Source organism: Cnephaeus nilssonii (genome assembly GCF_951640355.1).
Source record: "Cnephaeus nilssonii genome assembly, chromosome: 11".
Lineage (NCBI taxonomy): Eukaryota > Metazoa > Chordata > Mammalia > Chiroptera > Vespertilionidae > Cnephaeus > Cnephaeus nilssonii.
In genome coordinates this window covers 4,022,407-4,046,364 of record NC_137082.1, presented here as the reverse complement: position 1 = coordinate 4,046,364, position 23,958 = coordinate 4,022,407, and the positions used below count along the sequence as shown (strand labels likewise).

Genomic DNA, 23,958 nt, shown 5'->3' with positions numbered 1-23,958 from the left:
GGACAGACACTTCTGAGCAGCCTCTGTGTGCCACTGTCAGTATCAGATCCTGGGGAAGGAGGAGGAACCAAGTGGACGTGGGCACGGCCTTCAGGACAGGCACAGGGAGGAGGCCAAGGTGAACACGGGCAGGTGACGTGCACAGGTTCGGGGCATGTGGTCGGGGACACAGGGAGTGCTTCTAACAGGCCCTGGGCACGGGCGCTACTGGGGCCTCAGGAGGTTACCAACCCCCCTCGCTGGGCTGGAGGGGGTCCATGTCCGCAGGCGTTGGTGGGTAGGTGATGCTGTTTCTTTAAAATCCGGGACAGATCGGAGTTTGTGTCTTTCTGTGCCGCGGTATCTTTTGTCCAGGATGCTCTTGCTTACCCGCGTTGTTGGGCCTCTGCCTTGTGCCTCAGGCACTGGACTGGACCCCACCCCACCATTGCCCCCAGACTTGCTGAGGTGGGACAGGCACCATGGGAGACCCCGTGGAGGAGCTTCTTGGCCCGCAGGGGGCTGTCAGGCTTCCCGAGGTGATGGGCAGAGAGTGGAGCCCGTGGGGCAGGGCCTCTGCCCAGGAGACCTGGCCCAGGCAGGAGGGGAAGGGCGGGGAAGGCCTGGTGGGGGGCCACCTGAGCAAAAGCTTGGAGGTGGGGATGCAGTGACCGAGGAGGGGCGGAGGCCGGGGCCGTGGGCAGCGAGGGAGGGAGGGAGGCAGGGCCGGGTACTCGCGGGCGCTCCATGAGTGTGTGCACCGCCAACCACATGGTCTCAGTGCCAGGGCACAGGCAGTGGGTGCTTCCTTGTTGTTTTACGTTTTAAGATCAGAATAAGGGACAGATATACCTGGTGAAAATGAAACCGTAATCTCACCCCCACCCTCCACACCCTCCACCCAGAGGCAGCCGCTGTTACAAACTGTGGTGCTTGCAACCGCTCCAACGCTGACACGAGTGGGAACATCCACGAGGCACTAGCTGACTCGCCCCTGCTGCCGAGTGGCCTGTCACCTGGAGGGGGCCACAGTCCCCTCGGGAGGCGGGCAGACCTCCCTCGTGGGCCCGGGAGCGGATGAAAGGAGAAATCACAAACATGATGTGCTCATGCTCTGAACACCTGACTTGCACCCTCCGAGCTGGAATCCAGCATGTCTCATGCGGGGTGTCCTCGTGTGAGATAAGGGGGGCATCGTCTACGGCTTCTAGGGGCGGCTCTTGGAGACAAGGGAGACTTTAAGGACACGCGGAAGCCACCTACACAGCACCTTCCGAGTTGTACGGTTTCCTGGCTCCCACACACTTTCCTCCCACACAGGCCGACAGAGTATTCTAGCTTCTTGCCTTGACTGGCTCCAGGGCCTTCCACTCAGTTCCCCTTGAATGGACATGCAGAGGCTGAATGAACTCACCTGACCATAGGCACAAGCAGGCCAGGGAACAGTGGACCCGTGCTGCCTCCTGGGAGCCCAGGCGGGCAGGGGCTGCTGGGGGGCGCATGGGCGGGGGGGCTGGTGTTCCATGCGGACTGGGCGTTGGTTAACCTGAAGCTGAGTGAGCAGCGGTAACTTGAGAGAAGGAGGCTGTGTCGGTCAGACAGCAGAGAGACAGAACCAGCAGGAGATGAACTAGAGATTATCGTAAGGTGTGGGCTTAGGCTGCTGAGGGACCGGCTAGGCAGGTCCGGGATCCTGGGGCTGGGCCGTCGGGAAAGGCTGGACCCCGGCGGCCACAAAGGCCACAAAACAGAAAATATGCACTGAGAGCGAATAGTGCAGAGAGCAGTTGGCTACTTCAGCTGAGCAGTCAGGGCAGGCTTCCTGGAGGAGGAGATGTTTAGGCTGAGCCATGGGGAAGTCTAGAGAGGGAACAGCACAGGTAGAAGCTCTGAGGGAGGAGTAAGCTTGGCATGCAGTGTGACCAAAAGAAGCCATGGTGGGAGGAAGTGGGAGAGGGAGGGGGAGCCCGGCAGCAGAGGGGCAGCCGGGCCTGGGCATTCAGCAGGTTTTCTGCCCAGGCCCCCGGTCCGTGTGAGCCAGGACCTCCCTGAGTTCCTGCCCAGCGGGCCAGAGGGCAGCAGCCCGGCCCAGGCCATCGTGGGGCCGGTGTCTTGGTTCTGGGCTGGGCTGGCAGCTGGGCCCAGAGGAGGCCAAGCAGGGCATTGGGGACCCCATGGGCCCTTCCTGTGCGAGCTCCCCCTGCAGCCCCGCCGCCTCTCCTGGCCCCTGGAAGGGCTTTCTCCAGCACTGCCCCTCCCTGCCTCACCCATGGTCTGTGACGGTTACTCAGGCGTCTGGCTCCTCTCCTTCACCCCCCAGTGCTCTGGAACTCCCACACCTGCCTTCCGCCTTTCAAACTGGGCTTGGGCAGGGCGGGATGGGAGGGGGCGGGGCATGGAGCAGGCAGGGAGGGGTGGGGCGGGCCAGAGTGGCAAGTGAAATTCCCTCTCTCCACCGGACTGAGAATAGGAAGTACCTCTGACACGTAGGCACATGTCTGTCCTGAGAGCCCGCGGCTGGCCGCCCTCCCGCAGGGCCAGCCTTTCGGCCTGCGTGACCCGCTGACGGCCTGCACACTGGGGCCAACCCCAGCAGAGAGACGAGGCTGGGCGCCAGGGCTCCGTGCTCGGGTGTGGTGGTGCTGTGCCACGGGGTTCCACGTGCATCCATCCTGCCATTCTCGCCACCAACCTGCAAGGGGACCGTGGTCTCCTGCTTCTGGGCACACAGATAGACTGCTGCCCTGGCAGGGGAGGGCTGCGGCCCACCCCAGAGCCCAGCGCTGCCCCGCCTGCAGTGTGCCCGCCTAGGAGGCGGGCCCTCAGGCCAGCAGGGGAGAGCCCAGGCCTGTGAGTATCTCACTTCCTGGGTGTCAGGAAGCCCACAGTTGGTGGTGAGAGAAGGGGTGTCCCAGAGCAGGTGAGGTGTCTACCCCAGAGTTCAGGGTTGGGGCAGCATCCCTTGGCCTTGGCGGACCTGAGGAGGCCGAATGGGTTGTCCCTCTTCCCCGCCACCCTTCCGCCATCTCCCAGGCCTGCCCACTCGCCCCTGGTTACCTGCTGGCCCTGACAGTGCCCCAGGGGACCCCTTCTCTGAACCCTGCACTCAGCACGGCTTGTGTCTGGCAGGAGGAATCACTGTTGAATGGAGTGACGCAGCCCCCTGGGGAACCCCTTCCCAGGCAGGCTCCCTGGTGACTCCAGGCCGTGGGAGTGGGGCTGTCTGTTGCTCTGAGGCTCCGCTCTCCAGGAAGGCGGTCTGCCTGTGTGCGAGCTGCTGCTGGGCCCGGCTCCCCGCTGCCGTGGCCTCCGCCCAGGAGGACGTGGGGAGGGGGCGCGTGCACCCAGTGGGGGAGGCCCGGGCTGGGCCCAGCGTGGGCAGTGGAACTACGCGCTCCTGCTTTCATGTTCTGGACCCCTCAGTGCCCCTGGGCTAATGGGCCAGGGGATGGGAGGCTCAGATATGGGAGCTGTTATCCTGGGTGACCCCCTCCCCTCCCCCAGACAGATGGCAGGGCTGGGACTCAAATTTGGACTCAGTGCCCCTGGGTGGCCTCAGTGCTGGTCCCAGGGAGATTTGACAGCCTGAGAAATGTGGATGGGACAGCGCATCGTCTATTCTCCGGAAACCCACTCCAAGGTCCCGGCCACCCAGCTGTCAGGGGTCCTCTCTTCATCCTCGGACACCTCCCAGGTCCTCTCCTCCATCCTCAGTCACCTCCCGGGTCCTCTCCTCCATCCTCAGTCACTTCCCGGGTCCTCTCCTTCATTGTTAGTCACCTCCCGGGTCCTCTCCTCCATCCTCGGTCACCTCTTGTGTCCTCTCCTCCATCCTCGGTCACCTCCCGGGTCCTCTCCTTCATTGTTAGTCACCTCCCGGGTCCTCTCCTCCATCCTTGGTCACCTCCCGGGTCCTCTCCTCCATCCTCAGTCACCTCCGGGTCCTCTCCTCCATCCTCAGTCACCTTCTGGGTCCTCTCCTCCATCCTTGGTCACCTTCTGGGTCCTCTCCTCCATCGTCGGTCACCTCCCAGGTCCTCTCCTCCATCCTCAGTCACCTCCGGGTCCTCTCCTCCATCCTCAGTCACCTTCTGGGTCCTCTCCTCCATCCTCAGTCACCTTCTGGGTCCTCTCCTCCATCGTCGGTCACCTCCCAGGTCCTCTCCTCCATCCTCGGTCACCTCCCGGGTCCTCTCCTCCATCCTCGGTCACCTCCCGGGTCCTCTCCTCCATCCTCGGTCACCTCCCGGGTCCTCTCCTCCATCCTCGGTCACCTCCCGGGTCCTCTCCTTCATCGTTAGTCACCTCCCGGGTCCTCTCCTCCATCCTCAGTCACCTTCTGGGTCCTCTCCTCCATCCTTGGTCACCTCCTGGGTCCTCTCCTCCATCCTCAGTCACCTCCCGGGTCCTCTCCTCCATCCTCAGTCACCTTCCGGGTCCTCTCCTCCAACCTCAGTCACCTCCTGGGTCTCCTCCATCCTTGGTCACATCCCGTCCTCTCCTCCATCCCCGGTCACCTCGGGGTCTCCTCCATTCTCAGTCACCACCCGGGTCTCCTCCATCCTCGGTCACCTTCTGGGTCTCCTCCATCCACAGTCACCTCCCGGGTCTCCTCCATCCTCGGTCACCTCCCGGGTCTCCTTCGTCCTCAGTCACCTCCCGAGTCCTCTCCTCCATCCCCGGTCACCTCCCATTCTCTCCTCCATCCCCAGTTACTTCCCATCCTCTCCTCCATCCCTGGTCACCTTTCGGGTCCTCTCCTCCATCCCCGGTCACCTTCTGGGTCTCCTCCATCCCCAGTCACCTCCGGGTCTCCTCCATGTCTGGTCACTTCCATCCCCAGTCACCTCCCGTCCTCTCCTCCATCCCCAGTCACCTCCCGTCCTCTCCTCCATCCTCAGTCACCTCCCGGTTCTCCTCCATCCCCGGTCTCCTCCCATCCTCTTCTCTGTCCTCTGTCTCCTACCGGGTCTCCTCCATCCTCGGTCACCTCCGGGTCTCCTCCATCCCTGGTCACCGCCGGGTCTCCTCCATCCCCGGTCACCTCCATCCTCGGTCACCTCCCGTCCTCTCCTCCATCCCCGGTCACCTCCATCCTCGGTCACCTCCCGTCCTCTCCTCCATTCTCCGTCACCTCCCGGGTCTCCTCCATCCACAGTCACCTCCCGGGTCTCCTCCATCCTCAGTCGCCTCCCATCCTCTCCTCCATCCTCGGTCACCTCCCAGTTCCTCTCCTCCATCCTTGGTCACCTCCCGGGTCTCCTTCGTCCCCATTCACCTCCCAGGTCTTCTCCTCCATCCTCGCGATGGAGGGTCAGGTACAGAGTGGGCTTCACTCAAAATCTGAGCAGAGGAGAGGCAAGGGGGGCCTAGTGAGCCACTGGGGGTCTCATGTCTCCAGATGACTGCCCCCCACACATGTCACCCCTTACCCTGCCCTTCTCCAGGTGCTCCATACCTGTACCTCCTGTTCAAGTCCCAGGCCAGTCTGCAAGGCGCCGGTCCCTAGCCCCTGCATCTCCACCTCTTCGGTGCGCTCAGGTGGGCCCAGGCTGAGAGACGGCAGGTGCCTCTCTACCTTCCTTTCTTTTCTCAGTCTCTCCTACCCCACATGCCCTGTTGGATTCCTCCTCCTGGCCTGGTCCCCACTGAGATGCATGGTTGCTTGTGTGACAATAGAGACAGTGTGTCTTCCCCAACCCCCAATCCTGCGCGCCCTGAGGGCAGGCCTGGGCAGCTCCTCTGCCACCCCCCGCCCCCCTGGCCAGGCCTGTCACCAGTGCTCACAAGACTCCCGATGGAGGAAGGTTGCCTTACCCCATTGCAGCTCCGTGAAGCGGGTCCCAGGTTCAGGGTGGTCCTCCTGGGGCGGTGAGTGTAGCTGGGAGCTCTGGACTTGCTTGATTCCCTTCATGCTGGTCCCTTCCCTTCCCGCTGACCTGAAGGAACTCACCTGGAGGGCTCGGGTCCTCTCCCCCAGCCAGCCCTGGGCTCCCGGGCTCCCTCTGCTCACCACTGAGCACCTGCGGCTGCAGCCACCCAGAAGATGCCCCTTCTAGCTCCCTCACAGGTGCCCTGAGGCCTGCTCTCAGCCTGGGACCCCCCCCACACACACACACACCTCGGCCTGGAGGGGCCCAGCAGCCAGCCCAACCTGCTCTGAGGGGCAGGACCCATCCTTTCTGAGATGTCTGAATTGGATGACAGGCCTTTCTGGGAACTCTGGTCCGTGACCCCGGCAACTTACAGGTTACCTTTTCTTGACACTATATCCCAAGACAAAATGCCGACTCCCAAGCACCTGTTACGGACCCTTTGATGTGTTACCTCCTTCAGTTCTTGCCTCTGGGAAGAGGTATTATTGCTCCTCATCTTGAAGGAGACAAGCTTCCAGCAAGGAAAAGGCTCTTTGGTGGCCACGTCCACAGATGTTTGGGGGCGTCTCAGGTTTGAGGAAGTATGTGGCCTCCCTCCTCAGGTGTCCCTGTGGGCCCCCTGCTGGTCAACTGGCAGTCAGGAGGCACCAGGCTGTCCTTATAGAGTCTCTGCAACTTGGTGGACGTCTCTTCTTCCGTGAAGCCTGCCTTGATCGCCCACCCTCCTTCCTCCTGAGGACAAGCCCAGCACATGCGCAGTTAGGAGACACTGTCTAGAGGGGTGATCTTCCCAGGGCCACCGCCTCCTCTTTGTGGGGTCCCAGCAGTAAGGATCTCCCCTGAGACCCCCCATTTCATCTCCCCCATGCCTGCTCTGTGGATTACTCTTATTCACTTGTTTTCCGTTTGTCTGTCTCCTTCTGTAGACTGTGAGCTTCCCAAGGGCAGGGCAGGCTGCTCGTGGGCCTCCCTGTGCCCTGGGGCTTGGGACCGTGCCTGGCACTGGGCACATGCTCCACGGTCATGCTCAGAGCGCCTGAGTGAGTGGCATTTGGGGAATCTGAGCAGGCTGAGGGAGCCCCACCCACTGAGCGAGGCTTCATGCTCCTGGTCCTGACAGATCTGGACTTGTGGGGGCCAGTTCCTGTCGCCTCAGCCATCAAGTCAGGGTGTGCATGCAGCCACCCACTGAGCCAGGCTACACGCAGCCCCCAGGGGCCACCCAGCAAACTGTCCTGTTTGAGTGGAGGGAGGAGACGCGTGCCCTGGGGACGCCCTGGGCTTTGTGCTGGGACAGGGTTATAAATAGCAGACAAGTATTTCTGGGGGCAGCATCCTGTTTGGGGCAAAGCATTGTGCCCCAGTGGCTGAAAGATCCGGACCTGGGGGCTCTGGCTGTGGCCCAAGCACAATGTTATTGGAGTTACAGAACCAGTTGGAGCTTGGCATTGGTTTCGGCTAATTACGCCCCCTTCTCCTGACAAGCCTTGTATTTATTTGTGTTCGGGGGCTGCATCCTGCAAGCCCGCCAAGAGAAGCCCTTGAGAGGAAATAATAATGTGTCCTCCGGTCGCAGAAACACTGGTCGGGGCGGGGCGCGTGGGGCGGGCTGCGCACCGGGAGATCCCGCAGGCGCTGGGCCGGCGCCCTCCCCCGGGCTGTGGGCTCCCCGGCGGAGGCGGAGGCGGGGCGCGCTCAGTCACGCTGGCGCGAGGCTGGTTCGGCGGCAGGAGCGCAGGAGCCACCCGGAGGGGCAGGCGCAGGTGTCCGGGACCCAGGGGAGGTCGCAGCTCCTGCAGAAGCTGAGGCGGGCGCCCCTCCCTCCCAGCGGCTGGCAGCCTTTCCTGCGCGGATCTCCCTGCTTGCGGCTCAATCGCGGGTCCCTCCCGGGCCCTCAGGACCGCCAGGCTGGGCGCGGATCTGGACATGGGGAGCCTCCCTTGGAGAGGGGGCGCCTGTGCCTCCCCCGCTCCCCCCAGCGGCCCTTGACAGCGGGGACCTCCCTCCCATGGGGAGGTCTGACTGGACCTGCCGGCAAGAGGCCACCACCAGAGGTCCCCTTCTCTCCTGCAGCTTTTGGGGAGCGATCTGGAGGGGTGCACCAGCCACCTCCGACCTCGAGGACCCCGTGGAAGGCGGACTCCGCAGGGGCCGCTATGGTGCACAATGTGATTCTGGTGTTTTTCCGCAGACGGCTGAGCCAGAGACCCGCTGTGGAGGAGCTGGAGAGGAGAAACATCTTGAAACGTGAGTAGCCGAGTCCCCCGCCCCAGCAGCCGCTGCACCTGTGCTGAGCCGTGGCCGGACCAGCGGGCGCTGTCCCCTGGTGCCCCCCTTCTCGCAGCCCAGCTCCTCTGTGTCCTCAGGGAAGATTGCGAGCCCCGGGGAGAGTCGGTGTCCCCAGAAGCACCCCCTTAAAATCCGGGGAGAGCGCCTGCTGGCACAGCGGAAGGTGCCTGGGTGGGGCCATTGGTCCTGGGTTTCAGGCAGGGTCCCGGCAGATTTGAATGGGGCTCCTTTGTGAGGGCCACAGACCGCACAGGCAGCGCAGCGCGTGTGGGAACCCACGGGACACGCCCCCGTCACACCTGGGGCACAAGCCCGCGGCTCAAAGGAAGAGTCAGCCGTGCAGCCGGGCGCTTCAGGCTCCCGCCGGTCCGGGTCCGGGTCCGGGAGGCGTATGCCATCGCCGTGTCCCGCACGGTGTGCACGGCCGTCTCAGTTTCGTCACTGCGAGGGGGGGACCCTTCGGAAAGCGCTCTCAGCCAGGTCTTCATCGCGGCTCCACAGGCTTTCCTTCTCAAAGCATTTTCTGCCAAGAGTGGCGTCTTGGGCCTGGATTCTAAGTGTTTCCATTTCACCTCCTCTCTCTGTGGTGAGCACTGCAGACATCCTCTGAGTTTGGTTTTTGACCCGTGAGCATCTTTTCACAAAGTTACACGCTGCCTTCCAGTCAGAAAGCAGCCGCAGGGCCTGGCTCTGGGGCCTGAGTCCCACCTGGGTTTCTGCCCGGCCTTTGCTCAGTCAGTCCGCTCCTTTAGAGACAATTAGAAACATTTAACCTCAACATTAAGACTTCTTTGTTTTATTTTTTTAAACGTAAGCCATGACAACTACGTTCTCTATTGTGAGTGCTAGGCTGCGTGGGAGGACATACAGAAAAGCTTTTCATGCTCTAGCCAGTTTGGCTCAGTGGATAGAGCATCGGCCTGTGGACCAAAAAGGGTCCCAGGTTCGATTCTGGTCAGGGCACAGGCCCGGGTTGTGGGCTTGATCCCCAGTGGGGGGCGTGCAGGAGGCAGCCAATCAAGGATTCTCTCTCATCACTGATGTTTCTATCTCTCGCTCCCTCTCCCTTCCTCTCTGAAATCAATAAAAAAAATATTTTAAAAAACCAGAAAAGCTTTTTGTTGGTAACATGCTCAGTCACGTGGCCAGCTGAAGGAGTCAGATATTAGGTTTGGCTCAACAGTGGTTGAGCATCGACCTGTGAACCAGGAGGTCATGGTTGGATTCCCGGTCAGGGCACAGGCCCGGGTTACAGGCTCCATCCCCAGTGTGGGGTGTGCAGGAGGCAGCTGACCAATAATTCTCTCTCATCACTGATGCTTCTACCTCTCTTCCTCTCCCTTCCTCTCTGAAATCGATAAAAATATTTTTAAAAAAATATTAGGTTACCAATTTTTTTTAAAAATCCTGACCTGAGGATATTTTTCCGTTGATTTTTAGAGAGAATGGAAGAGAGAATGGAAGAGAGAGGGAAAGACAGAGAGAAACACCGATGTGAGAGAAACACATCCATTGGTTGCCTCCTGCACGCGCCCGGACCAGGTCCCAGGCCAGGGAGGAAACTGCAACGGAGGTACATGCCCTTGACAGGAATCGAACCCGGGACCTCTCAGTCCACAGGCTGATGCTCTCTCCACCGAGCAAAACCAGCTAGGGCAGGTTACCAAGTATTTGAATCTTTAAAAAGTAAGTCACTCATCTATAAAGCTCATAAGTCACAGATGTCCTGAAGTAACAGTTCAAGACGTGAATGGCACAAGTTAAAGACCAGACTCAGAGGGGTCTGCTGCCCACGGCCATGGAGCCTTTGTCACCGGCCGTGGTGACCTGTCCCTGCGGTGGCGGCCTGTCCGGGGCCCACCAGCCAGCGCTCCTGACTGTGTGGTCTTTGCCAGTCACCGGGCAGCCTCACGAAGAGGGTCGGTGCTCAGTGACTAGAGCCGGTGAGGTGACGGACTGCGCCGACCCTCTGTGCGCAGGGAAGGAAGGCGTGGGTCTCCCGCGTGTGGCCTTGGCAGTGCCGTCCCTCCTCGCCCTGGAAGCAGCGCCTGTGCCTGCAGCTCGGAGCCTCTCGCACCCTGAGCCGCCCTGCTGTCTGCGGGGACTCTTTGTTCCGGGAGGGTGAGAGCAGTCAGGTCTTGGTCAGGGAGGAGCCTCACAGTCACAGGCCCGACCCAGGCTTCCCGGGCTCCTGCTCTGTCTGCCATTTCTGCGCAGGTTCTGCACCTCCGTTGCATGGGCTCCCCTCGGAGGGTTGCAGGACTGAGGGCAGGAACACTCCGAGCTCTGCCTGCATCCTCAGGGTACGGGAGCCAGCGACACCGTGGCCCCACCCTACAGGCGGCACCGAGAACCCTGGATCTGCCCTTGGCCCGCTCTGTGCGGGCTGCGGACTTGGCGCTGGTTTCGTTCCCTCGTTCCATCTTCACGGCAAAGTTGTGAGGCTTGCACGCCGTCCCCACTTTCAGGAGGAAGCTAGAACTCACGGGGTAGCAAGCAGGACTCCTTAACATGAGTGCTGGGGAGGGACGGAGCCCGAGTTCTCACCCAGGTCTGTTGCCCACGCCCTCGCCGCCGCACCACGAGGGATACCACTGCCCTGCCAGCTTATCCCGTGGGAGTCTCCGCTCCCAGCGCTATTTCCGGAGAATCTGGGAATGGAGGCTCCGATCAGGGCCCCTCGCCTCGGGTAAGCTCAGAGACCCCCAAGCCCTTGGCTGAGTGAGCTCAGGCAGAGCTCAGGCAGGAGGAACGCAGACAGGTGCGTGGACCGATGCTTGGTTGCCCGTGGTTGATCAGCTCGCAGGGGCCGTAAGGGGCGGGGAAAGGAAGGGCTTCGCGGAGGTGGTGGCAGCTGAGCCCTGGCCCTGCCGCTCTCGCAGACCCGCTCCCCTGGCGCCTGCAGTGCTCGGTCCACGCACGTGTCTGCAGACCTTGGTGACAATGCCGACCACGTTCACAATTGGACAAAGAAAGATCCAGTTTGTCTCGGAGTTTCCGACAGAGGCTGTCCTGCTTGTCCGCGCCTGGGCAATTAGTGCGGCTTCGTCATTGAAACCCCTCCTGGTTGGCCTTACGTGTGATCCTCCTGCATTTCCCCCTAATTGTGTTACCAGCTTTCTGATTAGAGGTGGTTTCTTCTGGTTTATTTCTTGGATTCCCTTTTATAAAACACCCAAATGCAGGATGACGCTTCCTTTTAATATATATATATATATTGATTTCAGAGATGAAGGGATAGGGATAGAGATAGAAACATCAATGATGAGAGAGAAACATTGATTGGCAGCCTCCTGAACGCCCCACATGGGATCAAGCCTGCAACCGGGTGTGTGCCCTGGCCAGGAATCAAACCATGACCTCCTGGTTTATAGGTCGATGCTCAAACACTGAGCCATGCCAGCCACGCAATACTTCCTTTTAAAAAATAAAAAAATAAAACATATAAGCCAGTGGCTAATACATGAGATCTCTGTCCACCCAATTCCCCAAATGCATGATGTTTGAAATGCTTTAAAGGAAGGCAGATCATGTGACATTATATTACGTGCAAGCCACGGGGTTCCCTTTCTGGAACCTGGGGGCGTTTCTAGGAGCTGAGAGGAGCCCAGGAGCTGTGGCTTTATTTAGCAGCAGAGCGCCAGAAATAGGGCATCCATCACCTCGTATCCTAGGGCGAGGCAGAGGTTTCCACTACACCTCAGCATCCGCTCTATTTTTAGCTCTCACGGGGAGCTGTGAGCGCTGCTGAGTGCTTAGTCGCACTGGGGAGCAGAGCCAATTTTGGTGAGAGACGGCCCCTTTAAGAGGGGTGTTGCAGTGTCGCGTGAGAGTTACGGCTCCTGCCAGCAGTCAGCTGGTTCTGGGTGTGTTTGCATTGGAAATACCCTTGAAAATATAAATTCGAGGCAAGCATATGTTGCCCAGACTCTGAAGAGGGTGTTCCTCGGCTTATATTGCTTGGCTAAAAATAAAAGTATGTCTATCTAGTAAATGGAAAAGAAAAAAAAAGCAATCCCAGTTCTATTAGTATTCATTCATTGATGCATGTGTGTGAATGTGTTATAGATAACTTAGCCCTCTACGCTGTCTGCTTGCCGCCTGTCCCCGTGGATGTAAAGCTACCCACGGAGAGCGGGGTGGAGGGGAGCTGCTGCCCGTGTGCCCTGCCGACGGCCCAGAGCAGCAGCAGTGTAGTTACTGTGACCAGGGGCTGGGGGAGGGGACCATGGCGGAGCTTCCCTCCCACACGGTTCTGTGTGTCGGTGAGACCACGGTCTCCTGAGCAGTGACCGGCAACGTGGAGAAAACGAAGTGCGCTGTGGACAGGTGTCACCTGCCAGATGGCCACGAGAGCCCATCCGCGGCCAGAGATGGACAGCCAGGTGCACTGCCCACGGGGAGAGGAGGGTCTCACCTGTTCTTCCCCTTCTTTCCCGTTTTCAACCTTTCACAGAAAGGAACGACCAGACAGAGCAGGAGGAGAGAAGAGAGATCAAGCAGAGGCTGACGAGGAAGGTACTGGAGTTAAGCACGCTGTCTGCTGAATGTGACGGTGAACGGTGGCGCGAGGGAGCTGGGCTGGCGCTGACCCTGCGTGGTCCTGAGCGCCGGCTTCCGGCACAGCGAACGCACTCAGCAGGCGCTGGAGACACGGTGCCTAGTGCATGCGTGCCCGCTGGTGCTGCCGTCCTCACCCAGGGCTGGCCTGCGGGCAGGACCATCTGGATGGCCTGTCCCTTTGCTTCCGGGGAGCCAGGCGTGGGCCGGGCGTTCCCTCGCTGAAGGGGCTTTTTACACGATGCCCAGGAAAGCACACCTGATGTCAGGGTTTGGGTTACCTTTAGACTCTCTGGAAACCTTGAATTTGTGTAGAAGCCCCTGACAGCAGAAAACTCCATCAGCCCTGAGGGCTTGGGTGTGGGACTCCGTTAGATTAAAGCTTGCTGAGGCCCATATTGGTAAATTCTGCACACTGGGCCTTTTAGAACCCAGATCCTCCCTAAATTCACATGTGCTGGCGGTTTCCTTTCTGCTGCCTCCACTGGGCTCCCTAATAGTGACAATAATAATAATAACAATAATAAAATCTTGTCCTGCTTGGAGAGAATACCCTTCCCTAACTTGAGCTTGACTTACGAATACTAGTTGTAGTTAGCACTTTATCTTTAACTTTTTTAAAAAGCTTATCTAATGAGAGTTGAAAAGAAGCCACTTCTGCCCTAAAATGTATGCGTAAATTCATCAACCCACCCCTGAGCCTGTGCTATATGCACGCTGGGAGGTGACAGGGTGCGTGAGCCCCTCCGACGACGACGACATATGCGTCAAGGGGAGGGCTGGGCCGTTAGACGCATAATCTAAACCAGCGGTCACCAACCGGTGGTCCGCGGACCCATGGTGGTCCAGGAGGTCCGAAAGGTTGGCGACCACCGATTCTAAACCCTTCTCCTCAGAGATAGTTTGCATTAGGGTGAGAGTTCTCAGTGGCAGAGTTTTCTGTTCCCTTATGAACATGTGCTGTTTGTTCCAAGTACTTTAGGAAAGCGAGTTTGGCACAGGTACTCATGGTGATGACCTTTCATTTTAGCTTAATCAGAGACCCACCGTGGATGAACTGAGAGACAGGAAAATCCTGATCCGGTTCAGTGATTACGTGGAAGTGGCCAAAGCCCAGGACTACGACAGACGGGCGGACAAGCCCTGGACGAGGTTGTCGGCGGCGGACAAGGTACTGTCCGGACTGGTCGGGGGCAGTTGTGGGCAAGGGCACCGGCGCCCTGCGGGGAGTGTGTTCTTGCCGTGGGCCGTCAGCTGTGAAATAACGCTATGCCTTCACCGGATGTTGGCTTCACAGAGGCACCTGGATCAGGGCCGTGTTCTCAATTAGGGGACCGTTTGGCCCAGGACATTTGGCAATGTTTGGAGATATTTTTAGTGCCACCAGTGGGGGGCGCTACTGTGTCTAGTGGGAGGAGTCTCTGCTGTGGGCTGTCCTGTGCACCGGGCTCCTGGACAGCCCACAGCAGAGACTCCTCCAGTCCCAGTGTCAAGAATGTGCGAGCAGAGACCCGAGTCTGGGGATGAATCAGAGGTAGGCAGGGCTGGGTGACAGGCTTACAGGAAGCCAGCTGCAGGGGGCAGGGGGGAGGAGAGGCCCAGGAGGCATGGAGGAGAGCTTACCTACAGGCAGAGGTGGCTCTGGGTCCGCCTTGGTCGGTCCCTCTGAGCCGCAGCCAGAGAGGCAGGAAGAGAGGAAGGAGGTCCCGGGGCTGTGAGGTGAGTGAGCCTCCACCAAGCCCTGACTCTGCCCTGTATTGAACCCCCTGTCAGCTATCGTTCCACGTAGTCCCCAAAAGAACCCTGTAAGAGGCAGTGCTACTACCCCCGAGCAGAGCTCGGAAAGTGCTGGCCTGGAGTCAGACCTTCAGACCGGCGGTGCCTGCCCTCTGCCCGCCTGCCCGCCGCGCCCCTGCCTCTGACTCCTGCAGCCTTAGAAGAGGTTGGAAAGAGCGCCTGCAGCCAGGGAGCCTGTGGGGTTGCAAACTGTCCCTCCCCCTGTCTGTGCTGAGCGGGAATGCGAGTGGGTTTGCACCTATTTGGAGAAATGCAGACACGCGTGGACCGATGCTTGGCTGCCCATGGTCCATCAGCTCGCAGGGGCCTGAAGGGGCGGGGAAAAGTGTCTGACAGCCACTGTGGAGGTGGGAGCAGCCCCCCTGGAGTCCTCCCCTCAGAGCCCGTCCTCACCCAGAGGCGGGCGTGCCTGCTGCTCCTGGGTCACCTGGCCCGGGAGGGTGGGCCTGGGCGCTGGAGGAGGTCCAGGCGAGAGGCAGTGTCACCCACTGGCAATGACCGTGTCCCATTTCAAATGACACAAGACATCAGTGCACGCTGAATTAGAGTGACTCCTTCGTAAGTTTCCCGAAGCTGCACTTGGCGCACCACGGACGGGGTTCCTGCTGCGTCAGTGCCCTGCGCCCCGGCAGGTGTGGGCGCCCCGGCAGGTGTGGGCTCAGTCAGTCCTGGCCGCACTGGCTTGGTAGGGCCGTGAAGATGAGTGAGAGTCTAAATCTGAGCAAAAAGGTGTTTCTTCCTTTCTGCTTAGGAACACATAACCAAATCCCAGAAGGCAGCACTGTTAGCAATGGGGTTAATCCATAGCCCTGACACAAGTGCCTATGCTAACTTGACTGTCCTGTGAACCAATGTGCTGTTTTTCATTCCAGGCAGCGATTCGTAAAGAACTCAATGAATACAAAAGTAACGAGATGGAGGTACACGCATCGAGCAAGCATTTGACAAGGTCAGATTTCTATTTGTGTGAAGTTCATACTTTATAACATGGTATTCATAAAAAAAAGAAAGAAAATGCCACAAAGAAAGAACTCTGTGTTCAGGTAAACAAAGTCAGTATCTGCAGAGAACTGGATGGAACCGTCAGAATGCTCCTCCGCTCGGAAGGGCGTTCGCTCCCAGGTTCCTCCCCGGGCTGGTGAAAGGAGTGGTTACGTAGGACAGTATTGCAAGGCCATTGGCTAATCTACGTAGTTAATGTACATGTAAGGAAATTAGTCTCCAGGCAATGAAAGTAATTTGCTTACATATTTACTTACCCTCCTGGTATGCCTGACACTCCACTTTACAGAGCTCCCTGGCTATCCGCTGGGAGCCGACACCCTCCCGTTCCCTTCCCATCTCATTCACATTTATGGTCACATCTTTACACAAACTCACACCCCCCCTCCGCTCAGAGGGCACTTACTTCCTCTGCAGATATTTGAGTACCTACTGTGTGCCAGCCCATCCCCACAGAACGTACATTCCAGTGGGAACACACTGGCCGGTTCTTCCAGAATCGGGACCTCCCAGCGAGGCGCATCTCTGCTCTGTCCACGTGGTCCATTGAGATGACGCGGGTCTCTTGGTGGAGAGTGGAGATCGGCTTCTCTTTGCTTGTGGGTTCTCTCAGCACCCCCTTCTGTTCCGTGGCCGCCACATGCAGTCCCCCTTTGAAGTTCTCATATGGCCTTCATCCCTCAGCAACAAGCCTTCCCCTTCCAAGCAGATGTTTTGTCCTCTCTCCCTTGGTCTAAAGATGCTCAAGCCCTGGATGCAAGGAGGAAGGAAAGCCACCTTAAACTAGAACAGTGGGTACCCCTCCTCCCCCCATTTGTCACAGAGTGGCCACAGTGCTGTCATTTAGCAGGTTTACCCTGTAATCCAGTGTAGCTGTGGAACTGAGACCAGTGCCATACGATCCTGTCCTACCAGCCACTTGATGATGAAGATATTGAGGGAAGAAGAGGAGGCTGCAAGGGCAGGAGAAAATGAGGAAGTAGATAGTCTGTTTAAATTTTTTGAAGTTTCCCCCAGGACTGATGTATATTTAGGAAGGAATGGATCATCTTGTTTTCGATTATTCAGAAATCAAAAACATTTAGGGAAGAAAGTCTCCAGTCACCGTTCAAAATTATTTTTAATGCTCAGTCTGTGTTAAAGGATGTAATTCCCACATGTTTTATGTATGGTAATGTAAAATATTTAATACATTTTCCCATCGTACTTATTAAAAGAAATGACTAAGAGATGTTTTTTTCTCTCCTAAGTTCTTGACAGCTGTCTCAGATGATGAGATTTTGAGAGTGAGCCCAAAACTTGGACATCAGGAAATAATTCTAAGATTTTTATACAACTGCATTTTAGGATTTACAGTCCACTTTTAAAAGTCTGAACAATATTTTTAGTCATATGAAGTTTTCTTAAGTGCATTAAAGCACAAACACATTACCAGTTGTAAAAGCAGGTAAAACTGTAACTCACTGTAATTTCCAGCAACTGGTCTCCTCAGCCCATTACTTCTGATTTGCAGTCCTGGCCTTTCTGAGTACATCCGGGATTTAGCGAGCCGCTTTCCAATAGGTGTAAGGTAGTCTTGAGACATCGGGGTATCAATCCTTTGTGGGTATGAGGGAGGCTGAGGGGTGGGGGGTCCCCTGAGGTGCTTCATACACTTAAACCAAAACAGGTTTTCCAGGTTGGACTAAAGAGACATTTTAAATAGCAAAAGATTTCTTTGTGGGAGGTTTTGGCAATTTCAACTTCAAAATGTATGACCTGAAATGATTGTGCTTTTAAAAATAATTTCTAGATTCCACAGGCCGTAGAGATTTTCTTCTGAGAAGAATCTGTGTTTAACTTTTGATACCAACACTGGATACTCATCAGGGGACTCTCCTGAATTCAACTCAAGACTCCCCGCTGTGTCGGGAGGAGCGAGCAGGCAGGGGAGGTCACCCTCGCTGCTCTCCGGACACGGACACGGACACGGACACGGACAGGTTTCGCTCTGGTGTCCCAGGAGTGAGCTGTGGGGTCCTCAGAGACCCGGAGTAACTCTGCAGAAGAAAACTGTTGGTTGCCTTTGAGCCTTGTTTTCAGTTCTGCGGTGGACAGAGGGCGGAGATACGCAGGTGCAGGCTCGCCACTCCAGACCTCGGGCCTGAGGGCGTGTGACGCGGCGGCGTTCTGTGTTATGTTGAAAAGACATTTTTATTCCGATCATGATTGAGTTGAGAACTCTCTAAGTTCATGTTATACAAAATTATTTCCTGTATTATATTTCTCCTTTTTTTATATAATGTCTAACAGAAATACAGCTGCAACATTTTGATTCCTGTTAATTTTGTTCTTTAATTAAATGACTACTCATTGCAGGAAATCCACCTGGGCTTTATGTTTTCTTGGGGTTGGAATAGGGGTTTTGTCTGAACAGTAGTCTAAGAAACAAGTCAAGCTTTATTTCCAAGCCATCAGAATCCAAACACATAAGAGAGAATTCCAACTTCTATATTTTGTTTTATAAACTGTTAGGGACTGTGGTTTGTGCCTTGGAAAATGAAACTGTTGTGTGTTGTTGTTTTTTTCAGATTAATTGAAATTTATGTATCACTGAGTAACAAACCTAGAAATAAGTACTGATTTGCTGAAAAATTCTACCAAGATGAAAAATCTGCCCTCCTTAAGGCTATTTTTAAGTTCACAGGAAAAGTAGTAAAAGCTGTTCTAAGAGACAAAGGTTTAGATGGAGCGGAGATTACCCAGCACGCAGGTGGAAAGTAATCCTGGCACAAGGGGGAACGTTAGGCAGGATGCATGGTCCCTGGAGGGGGCTTTACGTGGGTTCTGAACAAGCGTCCTCGCGAAGTGAGTCCCCCCTCCCTCCGGGCCGCGGGGCCTTTGGGAGCTGGGGGACCACGCCACACGCAGCCCGCCCTCTTCAGCGCACTGTTTTCTCTGTAGGGGCCTCACCTCTGTGTCCGACGACATTGCTGCAATGTTTTATTTTTCAGCCACAGTTCACATCAATACCATTCCTCACCAGGTTCAGACGGACCACCAAGTGGCCAGAAAACCACACACTCTACAGAGGGCCCCTCCCGCCCCTAGCACCCCCGGCCCCGTACCCATTATCTCAACATTATTGACTGCATTCTCCATGCTGCCACCTGCATCTCTGTGGCTATTCTGCAACTACCAATTGGTACTGCTCAATTCCTTCACCTTTTCACCCAGCCCTCAACCCTCCTCCCTCTGACAGCTGTCAGTCTGTTCTCTGTGTCTATGAGTCTGTTTCTATTTTATTTTGTTCTTTAGATTCCACATAGAAGTTAAATCATATGGTGTTTGTCTTTCTCTGACTGGCTTATTTCACTTAACATAATACCCTCCAGGTCGATCCATGCTGTTGCAAAAGGTAAGATGTCCTTTTTTTATGGCCGAGTAGTATTCCATTGTGTAAATGTACAGCTTTTTGTCCACTCGCCTGCTGATGCACTTGGGCTGCTTGTAAATAATGCTGCAATGAACGTAGGGGTGCATATGGGTGCATATATTCCTTCAAATTAGTGGGTTTGTGTTTCTTCGGATATAGTCCCAGAAATAGAATCCCTGGGTCATAAGGCAGTTTCATTTTTAACTTTTTGAGGAATCTCCATACTGTTTTCCACAGTGGCTGCACCAGTCTGCATTCCCAAAGGGTTCCCTTTTCTCCACATCCTCGCCAGCACTTGTTTGTTGATTTATGGATGACAGCCCTCCTCCCTGCTCCTGCCCCCTCCCCAGGCCTGCAGTCACTGCCTTTGTCCATGGGTTATGCATACGTGCATATAAGTTCCTTGGTAAATCTCTTCCCGCCTCCCTCCCTCTGAGATTCTGCCTCCTCTTCAGTAACAGACACCATATCTGAGTGGTCAGAATTCTTCGTTACTAGTAATCATTAACGAGGTTCCTGTGCATCCACTTTACAACTCATTTGTTCATTTTCACACAATAAAATATAATTAACTATTAAAGTAACAATGAATATTAAAACATTAAAGAAGCTCTTAAGGATTTTTTTAAGTTTTAAGAAAATATAATGGGTAATTTTGTGAAAGACAAATCACTTCTAGAAGCATCCATTGAGTTTTAAGCCAATCTGATAGGGGAAAAGGTAGATCATGACTTTTTATAAAAAGTTTTAAAGGTACTTTGCAATTATGTAATTTTTGGACAATAGAAATGGATAAGGAAAAACACCGAACATCAAGAGGCCCACCTTGTGGACATATATGGTAATTACAAGTCTAAATTTATTCTATTCTATATTGGAGGTGAAAGCGTTTTTAGTTACATGCCCACAGTTCTTCAGTACCAAATGCAAGTCCAGAAATGCAATATTCTAATTGTACCGTTAACACTGTTAGTCCAATATGCTTCCAACACCCACTTTGCCAGTTCTTTTCAGAGGATTTTTTGTTTCTCCAATGAAACATTTCAGAAGGTGCTCATAAGCAACTGAACATCTTGAAAGTCAAACTGAACATATGAAAATACTTTGAAGAGTAAATGAGTATAAATTACATATGTAGTTTTCTGTAAGTTTATTCACTATGATAGTAGAGACATATCATGAATTCATATTTAGACAATGTCTTGCTAGAATGAGAAATGGGAAAGCTGCCAGTTATCATGTCCATAGCTCTATGAAAACAATGGTGTTTTGTGTTTAGAGTAACAGAGAGTAATTTGTCTTAATACCAATTATAAATCTCCTTAATGTGAGTGGGAAATTCTTTAAAGTCATATTTTCTTGATAATGAGCAATGGTAGAGAATTCTGGATGTGGCATACATGCTAATAATTTTTAGAGTTGATAACATAATTTAGGCACTATTATTTTTTAAATGCAGTTTATTATCCCTTTTCAAAGATGCATATACTGAAAATGTGTCTACAATTCTCTAACCATGGAGCCACACTGGCCAGGGCCATTTTGCTCCAATTTTTACATTCCAAGTTACATTTGTTTATGACTATTATTTCCTGCATGTTATTTTGCTCAGCATTCTACTTTAGTTGCTTATATAGCGCATTGATGATTCCTTCCATACTTAAACTTTTGCTTCGAGGGGTTAAGGAGCTTAGAGGTGTGAATTCATGTGCAGGAACTGTGCTGGGGTCACCCGGTGCAGGTGGGGTAACAGAATGGCAGAAGAGTGACCACCAGCACCTGGGCAGCTTCCCGCCAGGCCCTGGGTTCTGAGTTGGCAGGACTCGTCGTTGTAGTCTGCCAGCTTAACCCGAATGCAACGTTGGATAAAAACCAGTCTACGCCCAATCAGGGGATCTGCTGGGATCCCAGGCATCGGGATTTGGGTCATTTAGTCTCTGGTGTGATGCCTGTGGAGTTCACTACTTAAGCCTCTGCCTGGCTATATAATACTCCAACATTTCCTCTTGCCCATGTCTTTTTCCATGTGTTCTTCTGGGACTGTTACCACTTTCAGGCTCAATGTGGCTGATGGAGTGCAGTAACCTACACCAACATGGTGTGGAACTGTGATCCAGGTAAGAAATATGTCATTGGCTACAATGATCACTTGTTTTAACATGTTCGAAAGGAAAATCGAGAAGTTTTAGCTATATTAATTAACAGTCTTCAGCCTCTGCTAATGCAAAATCTATTTAAGTCACTATTTTTGTTAAATAGTAAGGTAAGTTAAGGAATAAATCTATATATATAAAAGGTTAATATGCTAAGTGTCCCTCTGACTGTCCGACTGGTCACTATGATGCGCACTGACCACCAGGAGGCAGACACTAACTCACTGGGCATTTACAAAGAAACGGCACCACCTGGCATCAACAAAGCAACACTCAGCTTCCCCCAAGTGGGACACAGGCCCCGCCACCACCCCGAGTGACAGCCCACCAAATCGCAGCCAACGCTGCCAAGACCCCATGATGCAAACTGTGGCCCACAGCCCAGCCTATTCCGGAAACAGTGTCTGTGGGCACTGGGTAATGACATAACGTAGCAACACCCGGCTTCCTCTCCCTAGCAACTAGCCTCCTTGCAGTTTCTTCAGCCCAGGAACATGACTTGCTTTAGAGCCAGGTGCAAACATTTCACACTGTAACCAAATGTCTGTGAAACGTTTTTCCATGTCTCATCTCACTTGATCCTCACAGAATTCCTGGAGTGGGTAGATAGGAGACTTGGTGGAATCCTATTTTCTTTTCATTAGCCAGAAAATGGAGATTTAGAAAGCTTAGAAACTTGACCTGACTGAAAAGAAGTAAGAAATGGTGGACCTTGAATATGACCTCAGATTTTTCTCACTGCACAGAATATAGTCAGACACTGCTACAGTTAAATATTTTGCCCTTTGTTCTCCCTGTGAGATCTACAATAATAATCTGCTTCATGTTGATATTTACTGCTGTGTTGCTGACAATTACCTGAAAGAGAAGTTGGGGTGCTTCACTGGGCTGGAGAAAGTTTAGCTACATGAGAAAGCAGATCCAATTAAGCAAGTTTATTCTGTATCTATAAAAGGCTAAGTTAACTTGCGCATGTGCCATACATATAAAGCTCTCGCTGGCGCCAATCACACGCAGGTGTTTCCATCTGTCATTGTCAATCGTGAATTTGGTTGACACTTCTATTATAGAGAAAGGGTGAATAGTGATATTAAAATATTTCTTCTAATTAATTTCCTTTCGATGTGCATGAATCGTGCCCCAGGACACTAGTTTTATAATAAAGAACAGAGATCTGATCTTTAAACTTTTTCTTGAAAACTCAGGGTCTTGCAGACTATAGCTCACAGACCGAATCTGGCCCACTTTTTTTAATGTCCTGCAAGGTAAGAATGGTTCTTACATTTTTAAATGGTTACATTTGCCATGTTCATACTAGTACCTGCATGGTAGCCACCAGTTCACCTTTTGGCCCAAAAGACTTAAACATTTACTATATGGCCCTTAAGACAGTTTGCCAACTCCTACTCTAAAATTTTTTCCAAAAAGTTTAAGTAATAGAAAATGATAAAAAATGAATTACACAGAACAAACTCAAACAGGTAAGTTTTGTTTATAAATAAGCCTAAAAAAATTTAACATCAAATCTGTTCCAAATTCTGACATCATTATAAACTCATTGCTGAGTCACTCGGTAATTCACATTTACCTTTTTAAGGAACTGGCTGTTTTCCACAGCAGCTTCATTATTTTACACTCCCTTAGAAATGCACAAGGGTCCCAGCTCCTACACATCTGTGGGAGCCCTAATCAGAGTACGCTGATGTTCAAGGCCAATTTGAGTGTGGGGGCCCTGTCCAGAGTACACCGGATGTTCAAGGCCAATTTGCCATATGCACTTGCAAAACCAAGGACACAGCACTCTTACTGTATGCACTGCACAGGCATGCCTTTCTATAACCAAAATATTGATGTCATTATTTGGCAAGAAGCCTTTTTTGTCTAAGTTGGTATAAAGACATGTTGTTGACCAGCCGGTGCACGACTGCTTGGTCAGGCTGTTTGTTAGCAATGGCTCCTGAGTTTGCTACTGTATTAGCAAGGGTTGCTTTGTGCAGCTACTTTTTAAGGCTACTTTGAAGAACTGATGACTCCCTGTTAGCAATGGCTACTGGGTCTGCAATAAAACTCTCCTGTATGCCTGTTCTCATGTCTTCTCCGTCTAATAACTGGCATCCATGGGGATAGAGCTCCTAGCAGAGAAGGACCTGTGTTCCCACAGTTGGTGTAGTCCAGCAGGATCAAGGAAGGACTTGCTCCCGCAGTTGCTGCAGCGAGCAGGGTTCAGGAGTAAGTATTCCGACAACATCTTAGCCAAAACTTTTCTTTGTCGATTCTAGCCATCCTATTGGGTGTGAAGTGGCATCTCATTATGGTTTTGATCGCATTTTCCCAATGACTAATACTGCCCAGCATATTTTCATGTGCTTATTGGCCATTTGTGTAGCTTCTGTGAAGTGTTTATGCAAGTCCTTTGCTCGTTTCTTAATTGGGTGTTTGTCATTTTGTTGTTAAGTTCGAAACATTCTTTATATATACTGGATAACATACCCTAATCAGGTATATGATTTGCAAATATTTTCTTCTATTCTGTCGGTTGTTTTTTCACCTTTATGAATGCATTCTTTGATGCACAAAAGTTTTTAAAATTTTTTATGAAGTCTAATTCACTTTTGTTTCTGTTGCTGGTACTTTTGGTGTTACATTTATGAATCCATTGCCAATTCCAGGGCCACGAAGATTTTTTTTTCACGTGTAATATTTTATTTATTTTTTTTTTAATTTAATAAATCTTTATTGTTCAGATGATTACAATTGTTTCTCCTTTTTCCCCCCATAGCTCCCCTCCACCTGGTTCCCACCCCACCTTCTGCCCTTACCTCCCCCCCACTGTCCTCATCCATAGGTGTACGATTTTTGTCCAGTCTCTTCCTGCACGCCTCATACC

General features: G+C 53.5%; 1 protein-coding gene across 1 annotated transcript in view; it reads left to right on the top strand.

Moving 5' to 3' along the window:
- PHACTR3 (phosphatase and actin regulator 3) overlaps positions 1 to 17,465 on the top strand; it is a gene marked incomplete at its 5' end in the record, with an annotated part of 160,218 nt that extends 142,753 nt beyond the window's left edge. The window contains 5 exons of the mRNA XM_079784633.1: positions 8,047 to 8,102; positions 12,601 to 12,662; positions 13,735 to 13,875; positions 15,374 to 15,450; positions 17,296 to 17,465. Of these exons, the coding sequence (XP_079640759.1) occupies positions 8,047 to 8,102; positions 12,601 to 12,662; positions 13,735 to 13,875; positions 15,374 to 15,450; positions 17,296 to 17,311 (352 nt within the window). The 3' untranslated portion in view covers positions 17,312 to 17,465. The remainder of the gene's footprint in view (positions 1 to 8,046; positions 8,103 to 12,600; positions 12,663 to 13,734; positions 13,876 to 15,373; positions 15,451 to 17,295) is intronic.
- Positions 17,466 to 23,958: the final 6,493 nt, after the last annotated feature.